This window comes from Neophocaena asiaeorientalis, unplaced genomic scaffold (assembly GCF_003031525.2).
Source record: "Neophocaena asiaeorientalis asiaeorientalis breed wild unplaced genomic scaffold, Neophocaena_asiaeorientalis_V1.1 scaffold177, whole genome shotgun sequence".
Taxonomy (NCBI): domain Eukaryota; kingdom Metazoa; phylum Chordata; class Mammalia; order Artiodactyla; family Phocoenidae; genus Neophocaena; species Neophocaena asiaeorientalis.
The window spans coordinates 8,780,867-8,807,455 of NW_020172779.1; the positions used below are offsets into that span (position 1 = coordinate 8,780,867).

Below are 26,589 nucleotides of genomic sequence, written 5' to 3' on the forward strand. Positions count from 1 at the left end.
TGGGGCCATAGCAGTAAACAGAAAAAGAATATCCCTTATCCATGAGAACATTACTTGCTACCAGGGGAGAGGGGCTTTTAAGTATAAACAAATAAATAGCAAAACAAGAGCTAAAGAAGAAATTACAGTGCTAAATAGTCATAATGTGGAGGGAAGAGAGTGTTTAATAAAGGCCTCACAAGAAGATGACCTTCAGACAAATCACCAGCCACTGTATTTTCTAGGGGAAGGGCATTTCAGACAAAGGGGACAGCAAGTACAAAGGCAAGAGCACAAGAAAAGGTTTGGCCAATTTTATAAAGGAAGCGAAAGGAGACTGGTGTCCCTAGAATGTGTTTAGCCAAAGGAACAGTTCCATCTCAGGCTGAGATTTAGGTGCCAGATTTAGGCGCCAGATTTAGGTGCAGCACGGGACTAAGGGAAGGCTTTCTCCAAATTCATTGCATCATTCCAGGTTCACTTCTTTCTTTTGATATGTGAGCAGCATTGCAGAGAGTATCTGAGGGTTCTGGAGGATACCATCTAATTTGAAGTTTTTAAGCCGGCAGAATTCCTTCTTGTTATTAATTTCCCCTTAGGCAGGAACAAGTAACGGTTGGCCACAACAAAGATGGCGGCAGCGGCCTCACACGGCAACGGCAACGTCGACGCCATTCATCAACGAGCGCGATATCATATAGTTCCGCCTTGCCGGTCTAACGTCACTTCCGGCCCCAGCCAGCGGCGTACGCGCCTGTCTTCCGGCTTTGAGGCTTGGATGTACGGACGGAGGTGAGAGGTCTCCGGGTCTCGCAGAGGGAATCGGAGGGAATCGCAGGGTATGCGGGGCCAGCAACATGGACAGAGCCGGCGGGAAGTCCGCGGCTGTTGTCGCAGTTGTGACTGAACCTCGGTTTACCCAGCGATACAGGGAATATCTCGAGAAGCAGGAACTCCTGGAGAGACAGCACCGTGTGGAAAAGATGCCGGATGGCACCGTGGCGCTACCGGTGCTGGGAGAGGCCCTCACTGAGCGGCACCTGCGGGAGCTGAGGAATCGTGTGGCTCCAGGCAGCACCTGTGTGGTAACGCAGCTCCTGAATCCTGTTCCTTCAAAGAAGGCCCAGGCTTGTTCACCTGTCCAGAGGCTGCGTCTTGAGGTGAGTCGCTGGGTAGAGGGCCGCGGAGTGACGTGGTCAGCTCAGCTGGAGGCTGATCTGCCCCGATCTTGGCAACGACATGGCGACCTCTTGTTGCTGAGTGAAGACTGTTTCCAAGCCAAGCAATGGAGAAACTTGGAACCAGAACTCTGGGAGACGGTTGCCTCGGCACTAGGCGTCCAGCGTTTGGCCAAACGAGGGCGGGTGTCACCGGATGGCACTCGAACTCCAGCAGTGAATCTGCTGCTGGGCGACCATGGCTGGGTGGAGCATGTGGATAATGGGATCCGATATAAGTTTGACGTGACCCAGTGCATGTTCTCCTTCGGAAACATCACTGAGAAGCTTCGTGTGGCATCGCTGCCCTGTGCTGGAGAAGTGCTGGTGGATCTGTATGCAGGGATTGGTTATTTTACCTTGCCTTTCCTAGTTCATGCTGGTGCAGCCTTCGTCCATGCCTGCGAGTGGAACCCCCATGCTGTAGTTGCTCTGAGAAATAACCTTGAGCTCAATGGAGTAGCTGATCGATGCCAGATACACTTTGGGGATAACAGAAAACTGAAGCTCTCAAACATTGCGGACAGGGTGAACCTGGGGCTTATTCCCAGCTCTGAAGAAGGCTGGCCCATTGCCTGCCAAACGCTAAGACAGGATGCTGGAGGTATTTTGCATATTCACCAAAATGTGGAATCTTTCCCAGGGAAGACTCTCCAGCCTCCTGGAAGCAGTGAAATGGAAAAGGAGTATTGGTCTTCTCCTCAGCAAATGATCACCAACCAGTTGAAAAATGGAGCTGCCAGTGATTCTAGGAGAAAAATGCTGTCAGCCGCCACCAAGCCGGAGTGGCAAAGGTGGGCAGAAGCTGCAGAAACTCGAATTGCCACTCTTCTTCAACAGGTGTACGGGAAACCGTGGAAGACGCAAATCCTGCACATCCAACCAGTGAAATCCTATGCTCCCCACGTGGATCACATAGTCCTGGATCTGGAATGCCGCCCCTGTCCTCTAGTTGGCTAGAGAAGGTGGATCCTGAGACAGGAGGATCTACGTGTGAGTGACCCTTAAAGCATCAACTCAGGCTGGGGCCTCACCCCTCTTGTCTCCTGGTAATCTATTTTAATATTTTGTTGCCCTAAAAGCAGGCTCTAAATCAATGCGTATTATTTCATTTGTCTTCCATTAACACCCTACAGAATGAGCTACGTATCTGGAAGAAGTAGTGTGGCTCATTGAAATGAGGCCTGGCTGTGCAATCGTGAGTTCTGAATTCTGACCTCAGTTCTATCTAACCTGGGGTACGTGGTTCCAGTATTCCTTTGGCCTTGAATTTTCTCATTTGCAAAATGAGGGATTCTTGGCAAGGTCTCACATGGCTGTCACCTAATAAATAGTTATACACAGGGCATTGGTTATTTTAGAGTGAAGGACGCAGTGCTGTTTCCAAAATCACTGCAGCTACAGTATGGAAACTCACCTGAGTGGGGCCAGGATGGAAGCAGGGAGACGGGCGAGGAGGCTTCTGTGGCGGTTCAGGCATGAGATGATGGTGGCTCGGACCAGGGTGGTGGCAGTGGGAGGTGAATGGATTTGAGAAGTAAAACCAATGAGTCTGAGCATTGGGGTCCAAAGCAAGGCATTCAAGTGGTGCTGCTTGGTTATTATGACTGACTGAATTAGGGAGGGAAGAGGACAAAAATTACTCTAAGTTACCTCCATTCGTCTGCTTTAGCATTCCTCAATGAGTAGGTGCGGGGAGGGTGTCTTAGGTTTATTGTAGTAGAGAAAGTGTTAAGAATGACTGCTTTAAATGATAGGGCAGGGCAACTAGATTTCCAGCCCTAGCTAGTGCAGTAGCTGCCAATTGCTAGCTCATTTTTAAAGTTTGAATTGAAATCTTAGATTTTTACAGGCCTCAGGCTCCCTTTCCATCTTCCTTCCCTGGCCGAGAACATCAGGGCCAACATAAGGAGCTCTAAGGAATGTGAGATACTGTGTTTTCCAAGCCTCCCCTTATTTTATGGCTGTCTGCCAGTGCCATTGTTTACTGTTGGAATGACTACATGTAAGGAATCACTGTTTACCTTTAGGATGACTAATTGTCGAGAATCAATTTTCAGACCTTTGTTTTGGTGCACTTTGAAGCCATCTGGGCTTGTTTTCCTCGTGAAGGAAATACAGAAAAGTGTGGTTTGGGAGTTCCCTGGTGGCCCAGTGGTTAGGATTCTAGGCTTTCACTGCTCTGGCCTGGGTTCAGTCCCTGGTAGGGGAACTGAGATCCCGCAAGCCGTGTGGCGAGGCCAAAAAAAGGAAAAAGGTAAAGTGTGGCTTTATCAGGATTTTGATTGTACCTGGCATTTGTCTGGCTGCGGTTGGGCTGGGCTGCTTGTTCTCTTGCAGCGGTGCCAGTAAGGACAGGATTGGTGTTGCTTGCGTTGTTCTGGAAATATTAAATGCCTACTATCAACATGAGCCACAGGAAATATGAAGAGGCATTAGATACCGTCTCTGAGGAGCTCCCAAGCTAGCAACAGACGTAACACAAATGCTGCAAGAGTCAGAACGCAGTAAGTGCCGTACGAGTGATAGCTCGTTGTAGGAGTGTAAAGGTGGGGAAGGAAAAAAAGCTGAGAAGTGAATGAGGAGGTCTTCAGAGAGCTAGTGTTTGAATTGGCTCTTAAAAACAGGGTGAGATTTTGTTAAGTGGAGTCAGATGCTGGTTGAAGAGACTAACAGGTGCTAGAGTTTGGAAGCTCAGAGTGTTTGGGGCATGGCCATTAGATCAGTTTGGAACAGCAGCAGCAGTGAGAGATGTGCTGAAGGTGGGGGTCGCTGTAAGGATGAAAAAGAAGAGTGTCTAGTGCAGAGTAGGCCCCCAGGAAATGTTGGCTATCATGTGACCCTGCAGAGGGGACCTGCTAGATTCCATTCCCATCCCACAGAACGGCCTTCCTGCCTTTGCCTTCATTTCACACACTGGGTTTCTTCTCACACCTGTGCCTACAGCATCCTCTCCTCAAGCTAAAGATGCCAGGCAGAGCTTGAGCCAATCCAGGGGGAGAAACAGGGAGGAAGATAAGTCAGGGAGCCGCATGTCCAGGGGCTGAGGAGTTAGCTTCCTGCCATAAGCTGTGGGAGAGGCGGCTGATGTCACGTGCACCTAAATGAACTCATTCAACTTGTTATACGTATCAGGCCCTGAGTGTTAGTGGGGAAAGAAGATTGACATGGGCTCTGCCTTTGTGGCATTTAGGTTCCACTCATTCAGCTCCTGGCTCCTCTGTTTTCTATGTGACCTGAGGCAAGTCATGAATCTCTCATGATTTCGTTTCCTCGTCTGTATGCTGGAGTTAACAATTGAACATATCCTGAAAGAAAGTTGTTGGGTTTAAATGAGTTAACATACGTTAACTGTCATCACAGTGACTGGTATATCGTGGATATTTCAGTCTTTGTATGAGGGGAACTACCATTTCCCAATTTGGCTGTGAGAGATTGCTGCACATCTGCTTTACTTACAGCAGAATGACTTTATTTTGAAAGCCATTCGCTGGTTTATTAGGATGTTCTGTGAATTTACCCATCAGGCACTGTGCGGAGGGCCAGGGACGTAGAGGTGAGTAAACCTGAGTCCTGCCCACAATGGAATCACCATCTGGTGACATGGACACAAATGAAGCAATGTCAGTACTGTGTACTAAGTGCACATATAGAAACAAGTGGGTTTTTACAGGCACACGTAGGATCTGGGTTCTGGGAGGTGGAGAGGGTGGCTGGGAAGGCAGGAGCAGGGATGCCTAAGCTGAGAGAGAGTGCGCAGAGTTACGTGTGATGGGAGAGAATAAGGGTCCCTTAAGCCTCTTCTCCACCTGAGTATATCCATTTACAGTACAGTTTTCTCCAAGCACTTGCTGGATGGCCTGACCTGGAAGAGACATTTAGTGGAACCAAGGAAAAAAGACTGAAGGGGTCAGGAGGCTCATGGCGTCCTTACAAACTCAATCCAGGAATTTGTAAAAGCTCTAAAGGCTTCCTTTGCGGGCATTAGTATTTGTTGCTGATTAATGTACCCACTTGATGGAGGAGTTGTGATTTAAAAACAATAATAATGATTTTATCAAACTCCCTCAACCGTGAGCTGCTCTATTCATTCACTCCATAATTTTAATAAATTACATGCATGTATTAATACACGAATATAATGTATATATTTAAAATGTACAAACAGAAATTTAAAACGATGAGACACAAATATATAGAAAAAGCTTTTTTTTTTTTTTTTTTTTTTTTTGGGGAAAAAGTGGGATCTTCCCGGACCGGGGCACGAACCCGTGTCCCCTGCATCGGCAGGCGGACTCTCAACCACTGCGCCACCAGGGAAGCCCAGAAAAAGCATTTTTAATTCAGTTTCTTCCACCCTGGGCACACGTGTGAGAAGAAACCCAGTATATGTCACTCTGAACAGCCTCAAGGTGCAGCCACTTCACGTGGGCAAGCCATAAATCTAGTCATTTTCAAACTAAACTATTATTTTAAATGATTAAAACTATTTTCATATTTTTAAAAGCATTTTTGAGTTTTGTTCTGGAATACAGTTAGGTTACTAGGAAACAGTTTGATCTTTTTGAGTCTTGCTTTTAAGCATTTGTTAGAGCAGCATATAGTCTAGGATTAATTTTTTTCCATTATTGAAGCAAGACCTTTCTTCGTTCTCTGACGCCTTGTGAATTATGAGATTTTCCACTCTTGCTGTATGTAGGAACAGGAATTATCCACCACCCTGTGTGGTGTGAGCTCTGAGTATTTTTTCCTATAATCCTTTCTGATGGGTCTTTTGTTGGCTTTTGGTAGTTTCCTGTCATGTGGGCTGATCATTACTCAGCTGAAAACTTTTAAGGCAACGGTCAGCAGATTTCTGGAGTTCCCTTTGTGTGCGGCTTTCTCCTCCCTGGCATTCTACCCTGTGAACTCTACTTACTTGGGCTCCCAGGACTCACCTCCTCACCTCAGGGAGTCAGACTGCTGGCCTCCACTCCATCCTCGTGCCACAGCCTGGAAAACTTCTCCAGGCTGTAAGTTGGAGCAATTGTATAGCTCACCTGGTTTGTTTTCCACCTCTCATGGACCATTGCTCTTCATCGCCTATGTCCGATGCCTTGAGGGCCATTGTTTCATAAATTTTGTCAATTTTTTAAAAACTATTTAGAAGTTTATAATAATTGTTTTGATGTAAATGTACTAGCTTTCACAATCATTATTTTTGATGAAATTCACTCTAGCAATAATATACATACTTCAGCTGACACAATGTTTCAACATGTAAAGCACATAACAATTTCTTGCCACAATTGTTTAGAATGCTTACCTATATTATAAAATGAATATTAAAATATTAGCAATGATATCTTTCTGACTAGATATAATAACTTGCAAGATTTCCTGACCAACAATCACACACAATTTCAGAGAGGCCAGAAACAGTAAGAAAATAGGTATTTGTCTCTTTGGGTTTTTAAAGGTCAAGGTTGAATCCAAGGTAAGTAGAAAATATTGAATATGAGGCTAAAACTGAATTTTGGCATAACACACACATATTAGGTAGGTAGGTAGATACGGATGGATAGACTGTCCTAGTTTCCCTTTTTTCTTTTAGTAATTGAATTTTAAGATCAAAGCTAAACGTACAGTTTCAAAATTCAAATAAAAGTAGCAAAACTTTATGGAAAAAACAAAGCAGTTCTGCGGCACCATGGTGAAGCAGCTGTCCTGCAGCTCCTTTCCCTTCACTTTGTGTGTCTACTTTCAGCACCTTCAAATGGGCCTATGTGCCAAAGGAGATGCAGGACCTAACCTACATGTATCAACAGGAGCCGTGAGAGTCTGTTGAACTGGGTGCTGAGGGTGTGGGATGGGAAGCAGTTTGCATTCATATAGGACAGAGAACAGTACTTGCCCACCCTCTATCATAATATAGTCTGAAGAGATCTAGACCATCTGAACCTTCCACAGAATGTCACACTGACCTGTTACATTCATGCCATCATTACTACTTGGGCCAGGTAAACAATAAGTAGCTAGCATATTATACTCCCAAGGATAGGAAATAATCACTAATAAGAATAAGCAACCTTTTACATCAGTGAAATTTTTAGGGTCCAGTGGTCTGCTTGAATGTCAAGATGTCTCCTTCGTAGCAAAGAACAAATTTTTGCATCTCACTCATTTTATCAATAATTGGCCACCAAGAATGCACACCAAGCTCCAGGCTTCTTTGTGGGAATTCAGAACTTGAGAATTCTGCTCCGACTCATATACTGGGTGACTGGAAGGCTGCCAGTCTTCAGTGGGATCCAGAGCACATAAAGGCTCTGTAGCAGGTACAGGCTGCAGTGTAATGAGCCATATTGCATGGGCCATTCAATACAGGAGATTCTACGGGACAAGAGTATCTGTGATAAGCATAGCAGCCATGGGAGTTTATGGCAAGCTCCAACTGGAGAATCGCAAGGTAGACTTCTAGGTTCTGTAGCAAGGCCAAAGCATCTGCAGTGGAGAACCACACGTCATTCAAAAATGGCTCCTTGCATGCTGATGGGCCTTGGTAGGAACTGAACATCTCATGGGACATCAAGTAACCCTTCGTGAGCTAGGTTTTGTCAGACCCACCAAGTCGATCCATCATAAGGTGGAAGCGGTACACCCGGGATCGGTGACAAGTAGGGCCGGGGGAGATGAATAGGTAGATGGTCCAGACTCCCATATCATATATATAACACTTGAACCAGGGTCCCTCCCTCAGTTCACAACTGCGGCTGCTTGAGAGGCTATTTTGTCTAGCTGATTCAGGACAAAAAAAGCCCAAACTAAGTTCACCGGTGGGTTTATTGGAGTATGGGTTCAAAACTAAAATAGACTTCTGCCCTACAGCCTAAATCAGGAGTGCTGTTAAAAGACAGGTGAATTCTCCAAAAAGGCAGAATTTGGGGTAGTATTCCTGGTCATCCACTTTGTGTGGAAAAAGAAGTGGCTTGAAGTAAGAATATATCTTCTTGGAAAGTGGCAAATAAGTTGGCTAGATGATCAGGGGCCTGGCATGAAAAAGATTAGATCAGGGACAGGGAAGCCTGGAGAAGAAGCAGTGGAGAAATCTGCGGGATTCGGCACATGAGTAAAGAACTTTGTGTTGTATGACAATGCCTACCAGGATAATCCACCACAGAACAGGCACTCAACAACCAGGTAAACAGACTTGGCCAGTACTTCAGCAACCGCAGCCATCAGCTGTCCTAGTACTGGCACAATGGGCTCATGTACGTTGTCATGTCCCAGGGATGCAGGTGAGCAAGAGGCCAACAGCACGGCTTCCACTCACCAAGTGGCCACTCCCTCATGTTCAGCACTGAGCCCTTGATACAATAGCATCCCTCAAGGAAACCAAGCAGCTACTTGGTAGCAAGTTGATTACACTGGGCTCCTATCCTGGAAGGACAGTGACTGACCTTTACTAGAATCTTCCTGTCTCCAGGTATGAGTTTGCCTTTCCTGCCCACAAGATGTTGGCTAGACTACTTGTCCAAGGGTTTACAAGTGTTTGATCCATCAATATGTATCCTGCATAATATTGCCTTTGACCTAGGGACCTACTTTACAGCAAAGGACTGTTTCATGACCATGGGGTTCACTGGTCCTATCACATACTCCAGAACCTAGAAAATGCTGGCCCGGTGGAGTGGTGAAAAATCCTTTTGAAACTTCAGCAAAAGCTTGGAAGATGTGAAGATGGGATGCCGTCCACCAGGACTCAGTATACTAAATCAAACTCATTATATAGTGCCATGTCCAGTATGGACAGAAAATGCAAGTCTGGGAATGAAAAGGTAGAATTCCCCTTGTAGGCTAAATAATGGCCCCCAAATACGTCCGTGTCCTAATACCCAGAACCTGTGAATATGTGATCTTACATGGTAAAAGGGACTTGGCAGGTGTGATTAAGATGGGGAGAATAGCCTTGATGATCCAGGTGGACCCAGTATAATCTCAGAGGTCCTTGTAAGAGGGAGATGGGAGCAAGGAGTAGGAGATCTGATGACCAAAGCAGGATGGAGTGATGTAAGGAAGAGACCATGAGCCAAGGAATGTAGGCAGAGCCTCCAGAAACTGAAAAAGGCAAATGGATTCTCTCCCAAAGCCTTCAGGAGAAACGCAGCCTTGCTGACACCTTGATTTTAGATTTCTGATCGCCATAATTTAAGAGAATAAATGTGTTGTTTTAAACCACTAAGTTTGTGGTAATTTATTATAGCAGCAGTAGGAAATTAATACACCCACTTCCTGTGTCCACTGATCCATGTGCTTCCCATCCCCACAACTCTGCTCTAGAGCAACGCTCCCCAACCTTTTTGGCACCAGGGACCGGTGTCGTGGAAGACAGTTTTTCCACGGACGGGGGGGAAGGTTCAGGCGGTAATGCGAGCGATGCAGAGAGGCAGATGAAACTTGCTCACTCGCCAGCCGCTCACCTGCTGTGCGGCCCGGTTCCGAACAGGCCCGGGGGTTGGGGACCCCGGCTCTAGAGGGCTGCTTCCTATCAGGGGAACTGTTTCATCAGGAGACACAATTAATAGATCCATTAAACTTTAACCTACTGAGGTTTCCCAGTAATTTAAGGCTCCTTGTGCCAAGAGGCTAGCAGACAACGAATCACCATCCTGGCTGGAGTAATTGAACCTGATCAGGAGGAAGTGGAGTTACTGACAATGCGGGCAGAAAGGAATGTACTTCACACTCATTGTGTCCGCTAGGCTGTCTCTTTGATACTTCCCTACCCAATATGAGGAGTAAAATGGGCAACTTCCAAAATGGCAGGATAAGGACCTCCAAAAACTGGCTCTTCCATAAAAAGCAATGAGAACACTGGCAAAAATTGTCAAAATCAACCTTTTCAGAATTCTAGAAACTAAAGGCTTGCGACAATCTAAGGAGCATTCATTCAAGAAAAACAGCTAAGTCTTGATTAAAAAGGAAAGCTTCTGGCATTTTAACTTGCTCTATTCCCAGCCCCTCACCTCTAATACAATGTTAAATTGTTCCTAATTTTAGGGAGAATGCCTGTACTGTGTTTGACCATTAAGTTATATGCTGTCCTTAGGTAGTATCCATAGAGTCCCATTATAGTGCTGTTTTTAAAAAAATCATCCTTTTTCCACTGCACTGTAGTGTCACTTTTATGATAAATCTGGTGATTGTATATGTGTGGGTCTATTTCTAGACTTTCTCTTCTGTTACATGGGTCAGTTTTTCTATCCATGTACCACCAATACCATCTTGTCTAAATTAGAGCCTTAGAATAAGTCCTGATATGATACTGTAAATCATTCAACTTTGTTCTTTAAGATTGCGTTAGTTATTCTTGACCTTTTGCATTTTCTTACGGATTTTAAAATCAGCTTGTCAATTTTTTGAAAAAAGTCCTGCTGAGATTTTTTTTGGGGGGAGGAATTACATTGAACCTATAAGGTAAAGTTGACATCTTTGCAATATTGTATCTTTCACCTTGAAGCTTTTGTTCTACTCATTTGGGTGTAGCTATGAAATGAGAAGTGGTTATCAGAAGCCTGGATGACAGGATCCTGTCCAGGGTGAAGGATCCTATATTTCCCGTCTGTCCGAGGGATACTATATCCATCTTCTCTAGGCTCCCTGCCTTGACAGATGTTTTTCACTTAGTATTACTTGTACTCTTCCTCTCAGCAGTATCTAATCCCTCAGATTATTCTTAACCATCACCTTAGATGACTAACATATTTGAGCCTATCATATATTTATATCCTAATATAAATTCAGTACTACTGAATGGTTATCACATATAACAACCCACACTAATAAACAGTATCTTCACAGTACTAACACAGTATGTATCATAGGGGTTCCAATGAGTATTTCTCCTAAAATCTGTTTACCACATACCATACTAAGTACCTAAAACATGTTGTTTTAATTTGTGTAACAAGCATGAGCAATTACTTGCAGAGGATCAGATCTTAGGCTGTGGAATCTGAAAAGTGTGAGTTAGAAACTTGCCACTCTTAATTGCCTGTGTCCTTGGACAGGTTTGTGGAGGATTAAATTGGATAGTACATGTTATATGTTTTGTATCTTATCTGACATTATTAACCTTTTTTTCTCTTTTTCCCAGATGAGGATACTGAAGATGAGAGCTTAAGTACATTGTCTAGAGACAGAGAACTAGTGAGAAGCAGAAGTGGGTAAGCATACTGCCAGGCATATAGAAAGTGCTCAGTAAATGTTGAATGAATGAATGAATGAATGAACCAAAGTCAGTCAGTATGTACTCAACGTTGACTCCAAATGCCACTATATTCTCTCATGTTTCCTTTGTTAACTAAACAACAACAGAATCTTCTTCATTTGGCATTTACAAAGCGAGAAAATTCAAATAGCTGAATTTCCACGAGCACATCTGAAATTTACTTTAATGAATGAGAAAAACTATAAAGTAATTTAGGATCAGAGATTATTTTCCAAGTAGTTCCCAAGGTCTGAGATAAAGTTATGGTATGTATTTATCCTTTTTGGGGCTATCAATACCTACCCTTCTTCCAGCATCCCCACCTTCCATTTGAAGGAAATACAAAATACGTTGGCAGGGAGAGCTGGGGTGGGTAATTCTAAGTGCTTGTTTCCTGCTGCTTTCTCCCACTAAGGAAGCTGCTTGTACCTGCCCTCTGGTACAGCTTGGGTACAGATACATGGTCCAATAAGCTTGACCAATTGCATAGTCACTCTTGGAACCTGAAATTCTGAAGAATAATTAAAATAATTCTTTAATAAATTCCCTTTTTGCTTAAGATAGCCCAGAATCAGTTCCTGTTGCGTGTAACAAAGACTTGGCTGATGTAAATATCAACCGAAAATTGAAACTAGTTTTTACACATTCTACATCTAAAGGCTTTTTAGAGGTACTAAAAGGCTTCTGAACCATTAAAGCCAAATGAACAGATTGTTATTTTTGAACATGGGTAATTTATGAATACACACACACACACACACACACACACACACACAGCTACCCCACATACTGTTCTGGGTAGACTCAATTTAATATATACCTGACTTGTGCAACATTCAAATCAATGTAGAAGCCAAAGAGATTAGATTCAGTGAATTGCAGCTATTTCTTTGAAAGCTTATCTTTTATCTTAAAAATCCCTAAAAGCATTCTAAAAACTACCTCATTAATGTAAATTTAGATTTAAGGTAGTATTTTAAAGTACTTGCCAGGATCTTATTCATACCTTCATTTTATAGATAGGGAGAGTGAGACCTAGTGAGTTTAAAGAGACATGCTTGAAGTCATATGTAAGATAACTGTGCCACCACTCCTGAAAGTTCTGGGCCCAAGGTGGAATTTAGTTTTAATTAGAAATTCTTATACTAATAAAATTTGTGCATCAAATTAAGATCAGAAACTATTAAAACATGGATAGGCAAGAAAATGTAGAGGAGGGACAAAAATCTTTTCCTTCCTAGGTTCTGTGGCTGGGGCCCTGGAAATTAAACCAATAAAATAAAGATTAACAAGAGAAACGCAAGAGTTTATTAACTCATGCCATGCACATACGTCCGGGAGAAACTAAGTGTTGAATAACTCAAAGAGGTGGCTACAATTCGGGGCTTATATAGCATCTTAACAAAGAACAATGCATTGTAGAGAAGTGATAAAGGAAAAGGGGTTTAGGCTTTTGGGGTGGCAGACTGTGGGAAGGTGAATGTATGGGGGGAAACTAATGGATAAGGATTAGCTTAATAAGCTTTGCCAGTGATTGAGTCTAAGAGTCGTCCTCTTCTTGGTAAGGGAGAGGGAGACACCTTTACCAGTAGAAATTTATGTCCTATTTTCAGGCAAATGGGAAGGAGGGAAGTGTTGAGCTGGGGAGCTTTTTGTTTGTTCCTGCTGTTTCTCAACTGTCTTCAGCTCAAAATAATCATGTCAAAGTAACATATTTTGGGGTGGCATGTTCCGATCCTCTACAAAAACAAAAAAGTATGGCCTCTTCTGCCCTGAGAAGGAAAGAAGGCACTGACTGTGTGTTCTTACCTCAAAGATTAGAAACAAAGACAGCGGTCAGAGTTCTTGCCCTTAAGTCACATTAGTAATGAGTTCTTGGTACTTCCCTGGTTGCCCAGTGGTTAAGAATTCCCCTGCCAGTGCAGGGGACACTGGTTGGAGCCCTGGTCCGGGAAGATCCCACATGCCGCGGAGCAACTAAGCCCGTTCAGCACAACTACTGAGCCTGCACTCTAGAGCCCGCAAGCTATAACTACTGAGCCTGCGTGCCAGAACCACTGAAGCCCGCACACCTAGAGCCCGTGCTCCGCAACAAGAGAAGTCACTGCAATGAGAAGCCTGCGCATCACAATGAAGAGTAGCCCCGGCTCGCTGAAACTAGAGGAAGCCCCAGTGCAGCAACAAAGACCCAACGCAGCCAAAAATAAATAAAAAACCAAAAAAAAAGGGTTCTTGCCCTTGGCATTAGTATAATGTGGCCGACCACGGTCCGCAGTTCTGCCTAATCGGGTAGTAGATAGAAAGGATGATGTGCAAAGAGATGAGAGGGATGTTTTTCTCGGTAGCGCCTACCACTCCAAGCCCAATACCACGAAGGGTGCCCGCTCCATACACCGCACGCAGCGACGCCTCCGACAGGCGGCCTTGTAGCATCTTCCCCGGAAGGTCGACCGCTCAGACCCGGCTTCCCGGTGGAGTGGAGTAGCTCTGGCAGGCGGCGCCCTTTGGCTCTCCTCCTGCCAAGCAGTTCTGAATCATGTTTATGGGACGTTTAATGGGCTCTAATAAAGCAGCTAATAATTCCCTCCCGAGGAAGCAGTGACTGCCTCACACGCCAACGCCTTTGCGGGTGAGGCGCCCACCCTGAGGCTGGAGGGCGCGGCTGCCCAACAGCGCCTGCGCCACTGGGTGGCGCCAAAAGCAGCAAAGGCGGCCCCGGCTCCGGAGATGGGCGGAAACCATGGCAACGATAGGGACGTCTGCTACGCCGAGCGTGGTGACCGCGAGGGGAGCGCCCCTAGCGCCGTATTATGACGCGAGCGTCGGCGCGCGGCTTCCGCGGTCTCGCGTGACCGCGGGACCAGCCTCCGGGCCTGGCAACAGCAGCCACTGCAGAGGCGGGCGGGCGAGGTCAAGATGGTGGCTCCACGGGCGGGGGAGGCGGTGGAGGGAGGAGGGGCCAGACCATAGCCGGCCGGAAACACCGGCACCCACAGGCCTCCCGGGAGCCGCCGCTGCTGCCTCCGCCGCCTGCTCCAGCTCGAGAGACGCGAGCGGGCGGCGGGGCGGGCCGTGAGAGAGACACGAGAGGAGGGAGGGCGGGGGCGGAGTCGCCCGCCTTCGCCTCCGCCCCCGGCCGCCGTCCCGGACCCTGCCCCGCGCGGCTCTACCCGGCCCGCCCAGCCCCGGTGTGGCAGCGGCTTATGGCGGCGCTGGGGCCCCCGCAGCAGCAGGTGCGGATGGCCCATCAGCAGGTCTGGGCGGCGCTCGAAGTGGCGCTCCGGGTGCCCTGCCTCTACATCATCGACGCCATCTTCAACTCCTACGATTCCAGCCAAAGCCGGTTCTGCATCGGGCTCCAGATCTTCCTCCGGCTCCTTGGTGAGGGGGACGGGGTAGCCTGCGTCCGGGGACGGCTCCGCGGGCCGAGACGTGCAGGAAGGAGAGGGCAGCCGAGCGCAGGCCGTGGGGTGTGTGTATGTATGTGTGTGTGTGTGTACGTACTAGTTTCGCGGGCCGAGACGTGCAAGAGGGAGAGGGCAGCCGCGCGCAGGCGGTGGTGTGTGTGTGTGGTGTGTGTGTGTGTGTGTGCGCGCGCGCGCGCTAGTTTCGTTTCCCCCCTGGGGGCGTCTTTGCGGGCCGGACGGGAGGAGGAGATGACATTCGTCTCAGAGTTGACAGCGGAGTGGTCCTCCCTGCGAGTCAGTCTCCTGTTCATTTTTGCCTCTGAGCGAGGGCGGGGAGAAAGCAGCGAGGTGTGAGCATGCGGCTCTGTGCCTGCTGTTTCTCTAGGGAAATGAGTGCTTGACCGCGTTCTATGCGACAGCCTTGGAAAAACAGCAACTCTGCTTACGTTTTTGATCTCGCCGTGTGTGACCTTGGGCTCGTCGTGCCGAGGCCTGGGCCTCAGTTTCCCCCTTTCCAAAATGCAGGGTACTCGTATGTTGTCATTTAAATGACATCCAAACGAAGGAGAATATCAAACCTTGAAACTGTTAGAAAAATCCTCACGAAGAAGGCGATACTTATATAACGAGTCCTAAAATTTTCCATGAATAGAGAAGAAGGTATTGAGAACGGTTATAAAAACGTGGCTAGGAAATGATAAGACTTGAAAATCAGTGTCCTGGTTGCATATGAATGGAGTGTTAAAAGAATCTTATACTTCACTCCCCATTTTCACTTGCATTACCAGAGTGAGGAGGATTTACACTTAAAAGAAGTTTTTGAGTAATTGAAACGTGGCAAATTTTGTTGATGAGGTAATTCTTGTGTTAGTTTTTAGTGAGGCTGTGCTTTTGAAGTGTTGCTGAGGACGAGCTGATGGTGAGATCCTTACCAAGCCTGAATTAGGAGCCATCTGTTGCTGCTTTATTCCTACTCTTTAAAAAAGTGGTAATGTTGAGTTTTGTTTATAACAACACTTTACATTTGTTTGGTACTTTAGTTTTGCAGTGCCTTTTCACTGGTATTATCTAACCTAACGTTCAAAAATCCCTCAAAGGAGGGTGGGTGGTGTTATTCTCATTTTACAAATGAGGAAACTGAGAGATAGAGGTTAAGTGTTTTGCTTTTGATACACAGCAAGTAATTGGTTGCCAGCACCTGGGCTTAACAATCTTCTGGCATGGTTCGTCTTCCTCCTCAGTACAGCTGCAGTCCAGATACAGAATGCTATAATAATGATTATATGCTAGATCTTAAAACTAACAGATGTGAACGTGATGTTCTTTAGCACAAGACTTCTCAGTAACCCACCAGCTACTTAATCCCAGCCATCCTGCTTACCACTGCAAAATGTAATGCCCTCTTATTTGTGGCAGAAATGGAGCTGTGTGATTTCCAATGTATAGGAATAGCGAATCATTATGTTGTACACCTGAAACGAATATAATGTTATCTATTGATTATACCACAATAAAAAAAGAACATTAGCTAGCTTTAATGTTTTGTACTTAACATATTTTGTTTAATTCTGATAGTCAGGGAATACAAGTGAGGTTAGTTAAATAATGTTACAATGAAATTAATAAGAATGGGGACCTGTTGGGAAAGCATTTTATTCCTGCCAGTTAGAAGTCACTCATTATGATCATAAATTAACAGGCAGTTGCTTGTCTCATTATAGAAAGGTGGTCCCAGCTGAGCCTGATAGATCCCAACCCCTCCCCACGGTACCTCTCCACGTTAATTGATGACATGCGTGCAGTCAAGACCTGTGCTGACTCCTGGGTTGGGGAGACTGAGAAATGGAGAACACTGATCATTTCTATTCCTGAACCCCACAGGAGAAGAGAGAGTTTGCTAGAGAGAGAGCAGAGGCTCTAGGGAACTTTATGAAATTTGGGATTACCACGTGTTGTTTTGGGCACTGAATAACCAAATGTATTGTAACATGGACTTGAGGGTGGTAGGAGGGGCTTTCCCTGCTTCTGCTTTGAGAGGAGGGAGGAGGCCATGGTGGAGGAGCTGGGAAAAAAGAAACCAAAACAGAACTGGGTTTGAGAGGATTCACATACTCATTCTGCCAGTAGTGTAGCCACTGTCTTGAGTGTTCTTCTGGCATGTAACTACAGAGCCTCTGAGAGCCCCTTGGGGACCAGGTGCTTTAATGCAGTGTGCTCAGAGTTGAGCTTCAGGCTAGGGAGCTTTAAAGGAGTATTTTCTTTAATTAAATCTTTTGTAGTTTAAGAACACTGAATAAAGTAATCTGGTGTTTTCCTTGTACTATATCCATGCTTCTTATTTTTGTAGTAAATCATGGAAGTTTGCATTTGAGAGGTTAAAGAAGAATGTGACCTCAGGCAAGTTACACCTGCTCTGTGCCTCCCTTTTCTTATCGGTACCTTTTTAAAGATGGATCATAATGGTGTATCTCTCTTATAGAGTGTTAAGGGCAATAAATAAGGACATAAGTTCTTGTAACAGTACCTGGAACCTAGTAAGGGCCATTTAATTGTTAGCTACTGGTAAATGGTAGCTTTAAAAAAATTTTTTTAATACTTCAATTAAGACCATACTGTGTTACAGATATTTCAGTTTTTGGAAGTCATCAGCAAAATGTTGGTGCTGTTTATTTGAAAATTTTGATCCCAGAGTATTCTCTGGGTCAGACTTTATGAGAGATACAAAATATTTTCCCAATCTATCATTTGACTGCTCCTCACATTATGGCAGTGTAATTATGCTAATTTATGACATTTGTAAGAATGATAAAATTATTAAAAACTGGTTTTGGTGGTAAAAAATTTCATCCTGAATAAAAACAAATGTCTTAACTATTTGAGGACCATTCGATGAAGCATCTTATTTGTTATTGAAAGTGACAGGTTTGTGTGTAAAAGATACCAAAGGATGGTTGAAATCAATTGTTCTATCTGGTTAGTTTTTTAATAATTGTAGACCTCTCTGTGCTACTGTATATAAATCTCAAAATTTTTCACAAATTTTTTTCCTTAAAATGGAATTGTAAACATGGAAATCTATTCTGTATCCAGTTTTATTTAGTGTCTGAAGAATTTTGTCTCCTACCCCTACAAAAAACTATTACTACTATACTTTTATTTGGTATCAAACTAATAAGAGAATTTCAGCAAGTCAGAATATAAAGCATCTCATTTTGGAGATCCAAATAAGGTCATATCACAATATATATAACTTTTAAGAATGTTAAGCTATTCTTAGGAGGTGTTCAATGCTAAATGAAATGCAGCCCAGTGCAGCGTAATGCTGAATTAGCAAGTCTAAATCCAAGGCAGAAAATGCAAGCATAGGAGTTTGTTTTAATAGTATTACTCATATAATGACAATTCATTGAAGTGGAAAGTCCTTTCTAAAGATAAAAGAAAATCCAGAAGTTACAAGGGTAAATTTGAGTACATAAAAATGAAAAACTTCTTTATGAAAAAATTCTTTTTTTACAAAGATTCTTAAAAATGACACATTAAGGGGAAAATATTTGCATCATATTTAGTTGAAGTACTAATAAAAGTTTTACTCTGTCAATAAGAAAAACTTATACTCCCAGAGAAAAATGGGCCCAGGATAAGCATTTCACAGGAAATGAAATGCACATGGTCAATAAGCAAAACAAAAATTACTCAGCCTTATTTATAATTTAACAAATGTAGTTAAAACAAAATTTCACTTAGGAGATTGGTGAAGAATTCAAAGTTTGAATAAAAACTAGTTTGGCAGAAGTATGGGGAAATAGATGAAGTTAAACAATTTTTGTAAGGTGTTATTTCTCTGTAAAGCCATTTGGTGCTATCAACTAAAATTCATCGTATACCTTTTGACTCACAATTCCAGTTCTGAGAACTTGGCCTGAAGATAATAGTTGTGCAAAAACTGTTGGCAAGGATATTCATTGCAGCATTGTTGGTAATAACAAAACAAAAACAAATTGTTAATCTAAATGTCTATTGAAAGAGAATCTGTTCATTGTACAATATTATCAGTTTCAGCCATGCAATGAAGTTGTTGAAAACAATGAGGTAGTTATTTTTGGTGCTGTAGAAAGAACTCAGAAAACCTGTGAAGTGTAAAAAGGAAGTGAAGCAGTAGTAATTATGACTGCATTGGGATAGCCTTAGGGGTTCTCAGCAGAGATACCGTTGACATTTTGGATGGGATAATTCTTTGGTGGGGGCGTGGGGACTGTGGCCAGACGACTGGAGGGGAAGGGAGGGTGTGCAAACTGATCCTGGTTGAGAACTACTGAGGTGGACAAATAGCCCAGTAAATAGCACAGAATAGAAAGCCCAGAAACAGACCACCCATGTATGTAGAGAAACTTGATGTGTTTCAGAGGTAGAATTGGAAATATACAATACATTGAGGTAAATACAGACTATTAAGTTAGTGGTTATTTAGTTATTCATGTGGAAAAAATTATACTGGATCCCTACCTCACATCAATATATAAATAGTTTGGACTTCCTGGTGGCACAGTGCTTAAGAATCCACCTGCCATTGCAGGGGACACGGGTTCGAGAAGATCCCACATGCCGCGGAGCAACTAAGCCCGTTCGCCACAGCTACTGAGCTTGCGCTCTAGAGCCTGTGACACACCTACTGAAGCCCCTGCACCTAGAACCCGTCCTTCGCAACAAGAGAAGCCACCACGATGAGAAGCCCGCGCACCTCAACGAAGAGTAGCCCCTGCTCACCGCAACTAGAGAACGCCCGCGTGCAGCAACAAAGACCCAACACAGCCTAAATAAATACATAAATAAATAAATTTATAAAATATATATAAATAGTTCTAAGTGGATTAATATCTAAATGTGAAAAGCAGAACTTTAAAAGTTTTAGAAGAAAATATAGAATTTTTTTTTAGGGTTAGAGTAAGGGAAAAGTTCTTTAGAAATATGTAGAAGCAAATGTATTAAATAATGATTGATAAGTTCAATGATATTAAAATTAAAAACCTCCGTTAATCAGAAGCCAGCATCAGAAAGTGAAAAGAGCGGCCACACATCTGGAGAAGATATTTGCATTACAGATAACTACAAAGAGTCTGTAGTCAGAATATTTTTTAAATGACTACAATTCAATAAGGAAAAACAACTCCGTAAATAATTGAGCAAAAGATAAACTGGCAATTCACAGAGGAAGAAACATGAATGGTCAGTAAATCGAAAGGTGCCCTCTTTGATGAGTAATCAGAAATGTAATTTTTAGAAAAGGTTAAAAAACTCCACTATTATAATGAGATCTCCTTTGGGTTAAAAGCAAAAACAAGTATTTATCCATGAATGTGTGCTTATTTATGCAAAACTTGGTTAACGTTTCATTTAATACCTATAGGGTTGAACTTTTAAAAAAAACCATGTTCATATATTTCTTCTTAATAAACATAAAAATTTAATTTAAAAGCAAAATTTATCTTATTAATAAAAAACTTAGAATACCCTTTTTTTAACCTAAAGTAAGAGTTTGATAGAAAAATTTTCTTTATGCTATAGTTTGTCAGGTACACCTACAGACTGACATCCCAATATGTACATCCCAAGATGTTTTATTTACTTTGTTCTATATTTCATTCCATATGGTTCCCTTGGGAGTAATGTAGTTAAAACATTTTTGTACTGTTCCATCTTTATTCTGTCAGGCATTGAAATGTTTTTCCACAGCTTGCTTTAGATTTTATATTAAAGGTATTTAAGGTACCTGGGGAGTTATGTCTTATTTCCTTCTAATTTTTAGTCCCCAACTTCCAGAAAGGTTAAGGGTATGAATGGACTTTACACATAAAAGAATTAAACACTTTGCTGTGTGACATGCATGGTGGTTTGCTTTTTGTTTTCAGCTTGTTTTGTTTGCTCATTTTTGGTAATCCAAATTGAAAAGGCCCTGAACTCTTTCATGAATTGAGTTCATGTATATCTTCAAAGCTCTAAATTCATTTTGATACCTGCCGTTTTCCTACCTTGAGCACTTTAGTGAAGCTCTCTAATCACTGAAGAATTGGATCCCTGAATTGTGATTCCAGTTAATTCTATGCACCACTGTCCCAAGGTGATTTTTCTTTATAAAGTAGCATTTATATATAGCCTTGATTACTTATTGCAGGTCACTCTTAAATCCTAATGAGGAAACTGTCCTGGGGCTTAATTTTCTTAGGCCTACAGGTTAAATATCAAGAGTTGCATGTCTGAAGTTGTGAAAATGCAATGAAACTTTGATATTATTGACAACACTTCCCAAAGGCCACGAGAGGGAATATTACTTGAGAGACTTGGAAAGTTGACTTTTTTTCCCTGTGAAATGAGAGCTGATTCTACATTCCATACACAGGAACATGAGTATAAAGGAAAAATTTAAGAATTTTAAAAACTAAAATAATTTAAAATAATAATAAAATTAAAATAATTTTATACTATTCTTGAAATGTTTGGTCATTATTAAATCTTGGGGAATAATTTTAATCAAGAAAGAGTAGTATCAGGGGCTTCCCTGGTGGCACAGTGGTTAAGAATCTGCCTGCCAAAGCAGGGAACATGGGTTCGAGCCCTGGTCCGGGAAGGTCCCACATGCCAGGGAGCAACTAAGCCCGTGCACCACAACTACTGAGCCCGCATGCCATAACTACTAAAGCCTGCACGTCTAGAGCCCGTGCTCCGCAAGAAGAGAAGCCACTGCAATGAGAAGCCCGTGCACCGCAAGGAAGAGTAGCCCCTGCTCACCGCAACTAGAGAAAGCCCGCGCGCAGCAACGAAGACCCAACGCAGCCAAAAATAAAAATAAATAAATTTTAAAAAAAGATGAAATGGAGACAAATCAACTTTAGGGGTGTTTACTTTAAAAAAAAAAAAGTATCAGATTGTTACTTGCTAGGAGACATCCAAACTTTGAGGTTGTAGTCTCACTACATTATTTGTCTATCACACTCTCTTTTGTCCAGAAGTATTTCTAAAACCCAAATAATTCCTTAATCTGTGTAAAAATAAGCATCGGGGGAAAAAGCTATTAGAATAAAAAGATCTGGTTATAAGTTACAGCAAAGTTCATGAATATTCACAGGTAAAGATTAATGTACCACTTTGTGAATAGCAAGTTAAAAATAATTTACAGTCCCTGCTTGACTTTCTCCCTTTTAAAAAGTAACATATAATAGAACTGACGTTATCATGGTTTTGTTTTGATGCATTTTAGGAGATTAAGTTTTGTTTCAGGAAAAAATACTTTTGTTTTTCTGTGTAGAGAAAGTAAGATTATATATGGCATATGGTGGCTGAGTAAATTCCATTTCCTGTTACTTTCCACAGGAAGGGTTTCTAAACCTGCTCAAAAAAAAAAGCCCATTTTCTGTTGAAAGGGCTCTTTGGGAGGATTATTAGTGGCCCACTTGTTCAGCGAATTGGGTGGTTCTTGTGCAGAGGCTGATCTATCTTCCAGGTGATTGTTTTCTTTTGTTGTCCTTTTCACAAATGACCTGACAAATAGGCACAGGATAAAATTTTAAGTTTATGGGCAAAGTCATCATTTGGAGGAACTTGGCCCTTGCTTTTAACTGCAGTAGATTGTGGAATGGCTCTATTGTATTATGCAGTGTTGGTCTTGGTTGCATGCTGAAATCAGGTGGATAGATGGATGTTTAATTTGGAGTTTGTCACTTTTTCGGTACTCCAAGGTCCGATTTCTCAGCTTTGTCTTACCTTTTCATAGGTTTCAGTTTCCAAGTGGGCTGTATTTTATGGTTGCCTTTAAAAATAGAACACAGGATTCAACAGAAACGTTTATTTCCCCAATTATTTTATTTTCTACAAAATATTTCGGGATCTATAGATGTAAAAGGTAGGATCCTTGCTTGCTAGTAGGTACCTACTCAGATAACTACAAACTTCAGTGTCAGGTGGTGTATGAGTATTAGGAGTTTCGCCAAGTTCTGTAGATGTGCTGAAGGAACAGTCAGCATCAGGAAAAGTGGGTTTGTAGGATGGGTAGGATTTGAACAGTCAGGGATTTGGGAAGTTGATGGGCCCGTTCTGCCAGGCAAAGAGAAGAATGTAAATACAGCTGTAATCATGGCAGAGAAGAAGGGGTATGTTTGGGAAAGAAATCTGGAGCATTGGTGTGTGTGTTGGGAGGATTATTACTTTAAAGCAAATTGGGTCCTTGAATGTTAGGACAAGGAGTGTAGGTTTTAATTGATAGTAATTTCAGAGCTGCTGCAGTATTTTGAGCAGAGACATGAAGAAAGGCAGTTTGGTGATGGCTTGTAGATGGATTTGGATGAGAGAGTTTTCAGAGACAGACTAATAGGTGGGTGTCACTGAGAAAAGGGAGGTATAGGTATTAGTAAAATTTGTCACTGATTGTCAGAGTTTGAGGATGAGGGGCTAGAGGTGCTGTTAGGAGAATAACAATGGTACCTCTGACTGACATTGGAAATCGCGAGGAGGAGCTGTTTGAGGTGAGAGTAGGTTCAGTAGGTTTTAGAAGTTTTGAGTGTTGCAGTTGTAATGTAGAAGTGTAAGTAGGTGAATATTTGGGTGTGGTTCCCATAGCTGAAACCTTGGATAATAATGTTTATCGTAATCTCACTTAAAAATTTGTCAGAGCACCAAAAAAGATGGTGCTGGATGCACAACAGACTATACATTGGTTGCTTACAGAGGGGGGCGGGGGAAGATTTATTAAAACATGTTGTGGTTTTCTGAATGTTACTTTTGTAATTTGAAGAACAGTAAAAAGGGTTGACTATTTGAAGAAAAAGATTCAAACATACAGGAAAAAGGAAACTTGGAGGAAATGTCTGGTATCTGAGGAAAGTATGTACAGAAAAAAAGTGAATTTGGACCTGAAGGAGAATGCTCAAATTTAAGGAGCAGGAAAAATAAGAGCCAGTAGGAGTTCAGTTTGAGTAAAAGGAGGAATTAGGGGTAAGTGTGAAACTTAAACTTGATTTCCTAAAGAACACGTTTGAGAAAAAGAAATCTCAGATTTAATAGGAACAAGTTTTCCATTTGGGTTACTTTTAATTCTTAATGTTTTTGTAATGGAATTATCTTAAATATTTTTAATAATTGAATATGTTCTTTCAAGTTTCAAACTTCTTAAACTGTATATCATGACAAACTCATCTTGAAGATAATTTAGTAATTTGGTGTCTGGACATATAATACTACTTGAATTACTTTGGAAATTAGAAAATAAGGGGTAGGATTTTTAAGGATAATATGTTTGATCTGTCCTGTTGAACTTTGACTTTACAAAAAACATTTATTGGCCTTTAAGCCTAAACTGTCTTCAGGCTTAACATTCATCAGTTTGAAAATATTCATACTTCCTTACTAAAGGAAGAATATCATAACTGTTAGTGGAAAAAACATTCTTTAAAAATGTTTCATTCGAATGTCCTTTCTTTTTTTTTTTTAGGTATATTTGTATCCAGTATTGTTCTGATCTTGTCACAGCGATCACTTTTCAAGTTTTACATGTACAGCTCAGCCTTTCTATTAGCTGCAACTTCAGTGTTGGTAAATTATTATGCTGCTTTGCACATTGACTTCTATGGTGCCTACAACACATCAGCTTTTGGAATTGAGCTGCTTCCTCGAAAAGGGCCCTCGCTGTGGATGGCACTCATCGTTCTACAGCTAACATTTGGAATTGGATACATTACACTACTCCAAATTCATTCCGTCTATTCACAGTTAATTATTTTGGATCTCTTGGTTCCTGTAATAGGCTTAATCACAGAGCTACCATTACACATCCGAGAGACTTTAGTTTTTACCTCTTCCTTGATTCTCACGTTAAATACAGTGCTTGTCTTGGCAGTGAAACTTAAGTGGTTTTATTATTCCACAAGATACGTTTATCTTTTAGTAAGGCACATGTATCGAATTTATGGATTACAGTTATTAATGGAGGACACATGGAAGAGGATTCGTTTCCCAGTTGTACTGAGAGTCTTTTGGCTAACAAGAATTACAGCTCAGGCTACGGTATTAATGTACATTTTAAGGATGGCAAATGAAACTGATTCCTTCGTTATTTCTTGGGATGATTTCTGGGACCTCGTTTGTAATCTTATAATTAGTGGATGTGATTCTACACTCACTGTACTGGGCATGAGTGCTGTAATATCCTCAATAGCCCATTATTTGGGTCTTGGAATATTGGCCTTTATTGGATCAACTGAAGAAGATGACAGGCGGCTTGGCTTTGTAGCACCTGTTTTATTTTTTATTTTGGCTCTTCAGACTGGTTTAAGTGGGTTAAGACCAGAAGAGAGACTTATTCGCTTAAGTAGAAACATGTGCCTTTTATTAACAGCAGTCCTGCATTTCATCCACGGAATGACAGACCCTGTATTAATGTCTCTCAGTGCCTCTCATGTGTCATCTTTTCGTAGACATTTTCCTGTGCTCTTTGTCTCTGCTTGCCTGTTTATTCTTCCTGTTATACTCAGTTACGTTCTTTGGCATCACTATGCACTAAATACATGGTTGTTTGCAGTTACAGCCTTTTGTGTGGAACTCTGCTTAAAAGTAATTGTTTCTCTCACTGTTTATACGTTATTCATGATTGATGGCTACTATAATGTCCTCTGGGAAAAGCTTGATGATTATGTCTACTATGTTCGTTCAACAGGCAATATTATTGAATTTATATTTGGAGTGGTAATGTTTGGAAATGGGGCTTATACTATGATGTTTGAGTCAGGAAGTAAAATTCGGGCTTGTATGATGTGCTTACATGCCTATTTTAACATCTATTTACAAGCAAAAAATGGCTGGAAGACATTCATGAATCGTAGAACTGCTGTAAATAAAATTAATTCACTTCCTGAAATAAAAGGGAGCCGCCTACGAGAAATAGATGATGTATGTGCAATCTGCTATCATGAGTTTACAACATCTGCTCGTATTACACCGTGTAATCACTATTTCCACGCACTCTGCCTTCGGAAATGGCTGTACATTCAAGATACTTGTCCAATGTGCCATCAAAAAGTGTACATTGAAGATGATATCAAGGATAATTCAAATATATCTAACAACAATGGATTTATCGCACCCAATGAAAATCCAGAGGAAGCTGTAAGAGAAGCTGCTGCTGAATCTGACAGGGAATTGAATGACGACAGTTCAGACTGTGATGACGACGCCCAAAGAGAAAGAAATGGAGTGATTCAGCACACAGGCACAGCAGCTGAAGAACTGATTAATGATGATACTGATTAAAATAGCATCTACTAATCATTGAGGTATTTGTTTAAAATTCAGTTCATCCAAAATGGAGTAATACGCTTCAGTTCAGTGTGTAACCAAGCACAAAAACAGTATCAATGTTGAATCTGTGAATGGTTTTCCGTTTACTGTGATGTGCTACTGTAAATATACCTCTTCAATTACTTCTGGTCTCTTTGGTGACCTATTTAAATTTGTGTACATTATTGTACATAGAATAAAATTTTCACATTTTTATGACAAATCTGAACAAATAACTTTTTAATAGATGTAATAATATGGTGTGTCCACTGTGCCAAAGATTCCTCAACGGAAGTATGTAATGTATCTAACTCTGGACCCTAGTTCTTCTTTAAAATGGGTGGGAGAGAACAAAAATGCAAATCAGGGGAAACCGTATTAAATCAAAGAAATCAGGGAATTTGGACCAACCAGAGGA

General features: G+C 42.2%; 2 protein-coding genes across 7 annotated transcripts; both read left to right on the forward strand.

The window, feature by feature from the left end:
* The first annotated feature begins 746 nt into the window (after positions 1-746).
* On the forward strand, positions 747-13,400 carry TYW2 (tRNA wybutosine-synthesizing protein 2). 4 transcript variants are annotated; one of them, XR_003002698.1, is made up of 2 exons: positions 747-2,245; positions 11,332-13,400. XR_003002698.1 is itself a non-coding variant. In XM_024740989.1 (2 exons), exon 1 carries the CDS (start codon positions 837-839, stop codon positions 2,154-2,156), a length of 1,320 nt encoding a protein of 439 aa, XP_024596757.1. In that variant the 5' UTR covers positions 747-836; the 3' UTR covers positions 2,157-2,189; positions 2,333-5,372. The 4 variants fall into 4 exon arrangements, 1 of the variants encoding a protein (XP_024596757.1); XR_003002699.1 differs by lacking the exon at positions 11,332-13,400 and adding an exon at positions 5,026-5,372 and having other exon boundaries at positions 747-2,394; XR_003002697.1 differs by lacking the exon at positions 11,332-13,400 and adding an exon at positions 2,333-5,372.
* RNF139 (ring finger protein 139) lies at positions 11,319-26,589 on the forward strand. Of its 3 annotated transcripts, XM_024740988.1 has the most exons (3): positions 14,809-14,826; positions 15,724-15,840; positions 24,331-26,589. In XM_024740988.1, the coding sequence occupies exon 3, from the start codon at positions 24,390-24,392 to the stop codon at positions 26,142-26,144; it is 1,755 nt and encodes a 584-aa protein (XP_024596756.1). In that variant the 5' UTR covers positions 14,809-14,826; positions 15,724-15,840; positions 24,331-24,389; the 3' UTR covers positions 26,145-26,589. The 3 variants fall into 3 exon arrangements, with proteins under 3 accessions (XP_024596755.1, XP_024596754.1, XP_024596756.1); XM_024740987.1 differs by lacking the exons at positions 14,809-14,826; positions 15,724-15,840 and adding an exon at positions 11,319-11,401; XM_024740986.1 differs by lacking the exon at positions 15,724-15,840 and having other exon boundaries at positions 14,380-14,826.

Bases quoted from the DNA above. Each gene is read 5' to 3' on its own strand.
- RNF139 (XM_024740986.1), top strand. From the start codon at position 14,649: ATGGCGGCGCTGGGGCCCCCGCAGCAGCAGGTGCGGATGGCCCATCAG. The intron at 14,827-24,330 runs GTGAGGGGGACG...TTTTTTTTTTAG, and splicing joins GATCTTCCTCCGGCTCCTTG to GTATATTTGTATCCAGTATT.
- TYW2 (XM_024740989.1), top strand. From the start codon at position 837: ATGGACAGAGCCGGCGGGAAGTCCGCGGCTGTTGTCGCAGTTGTGACT.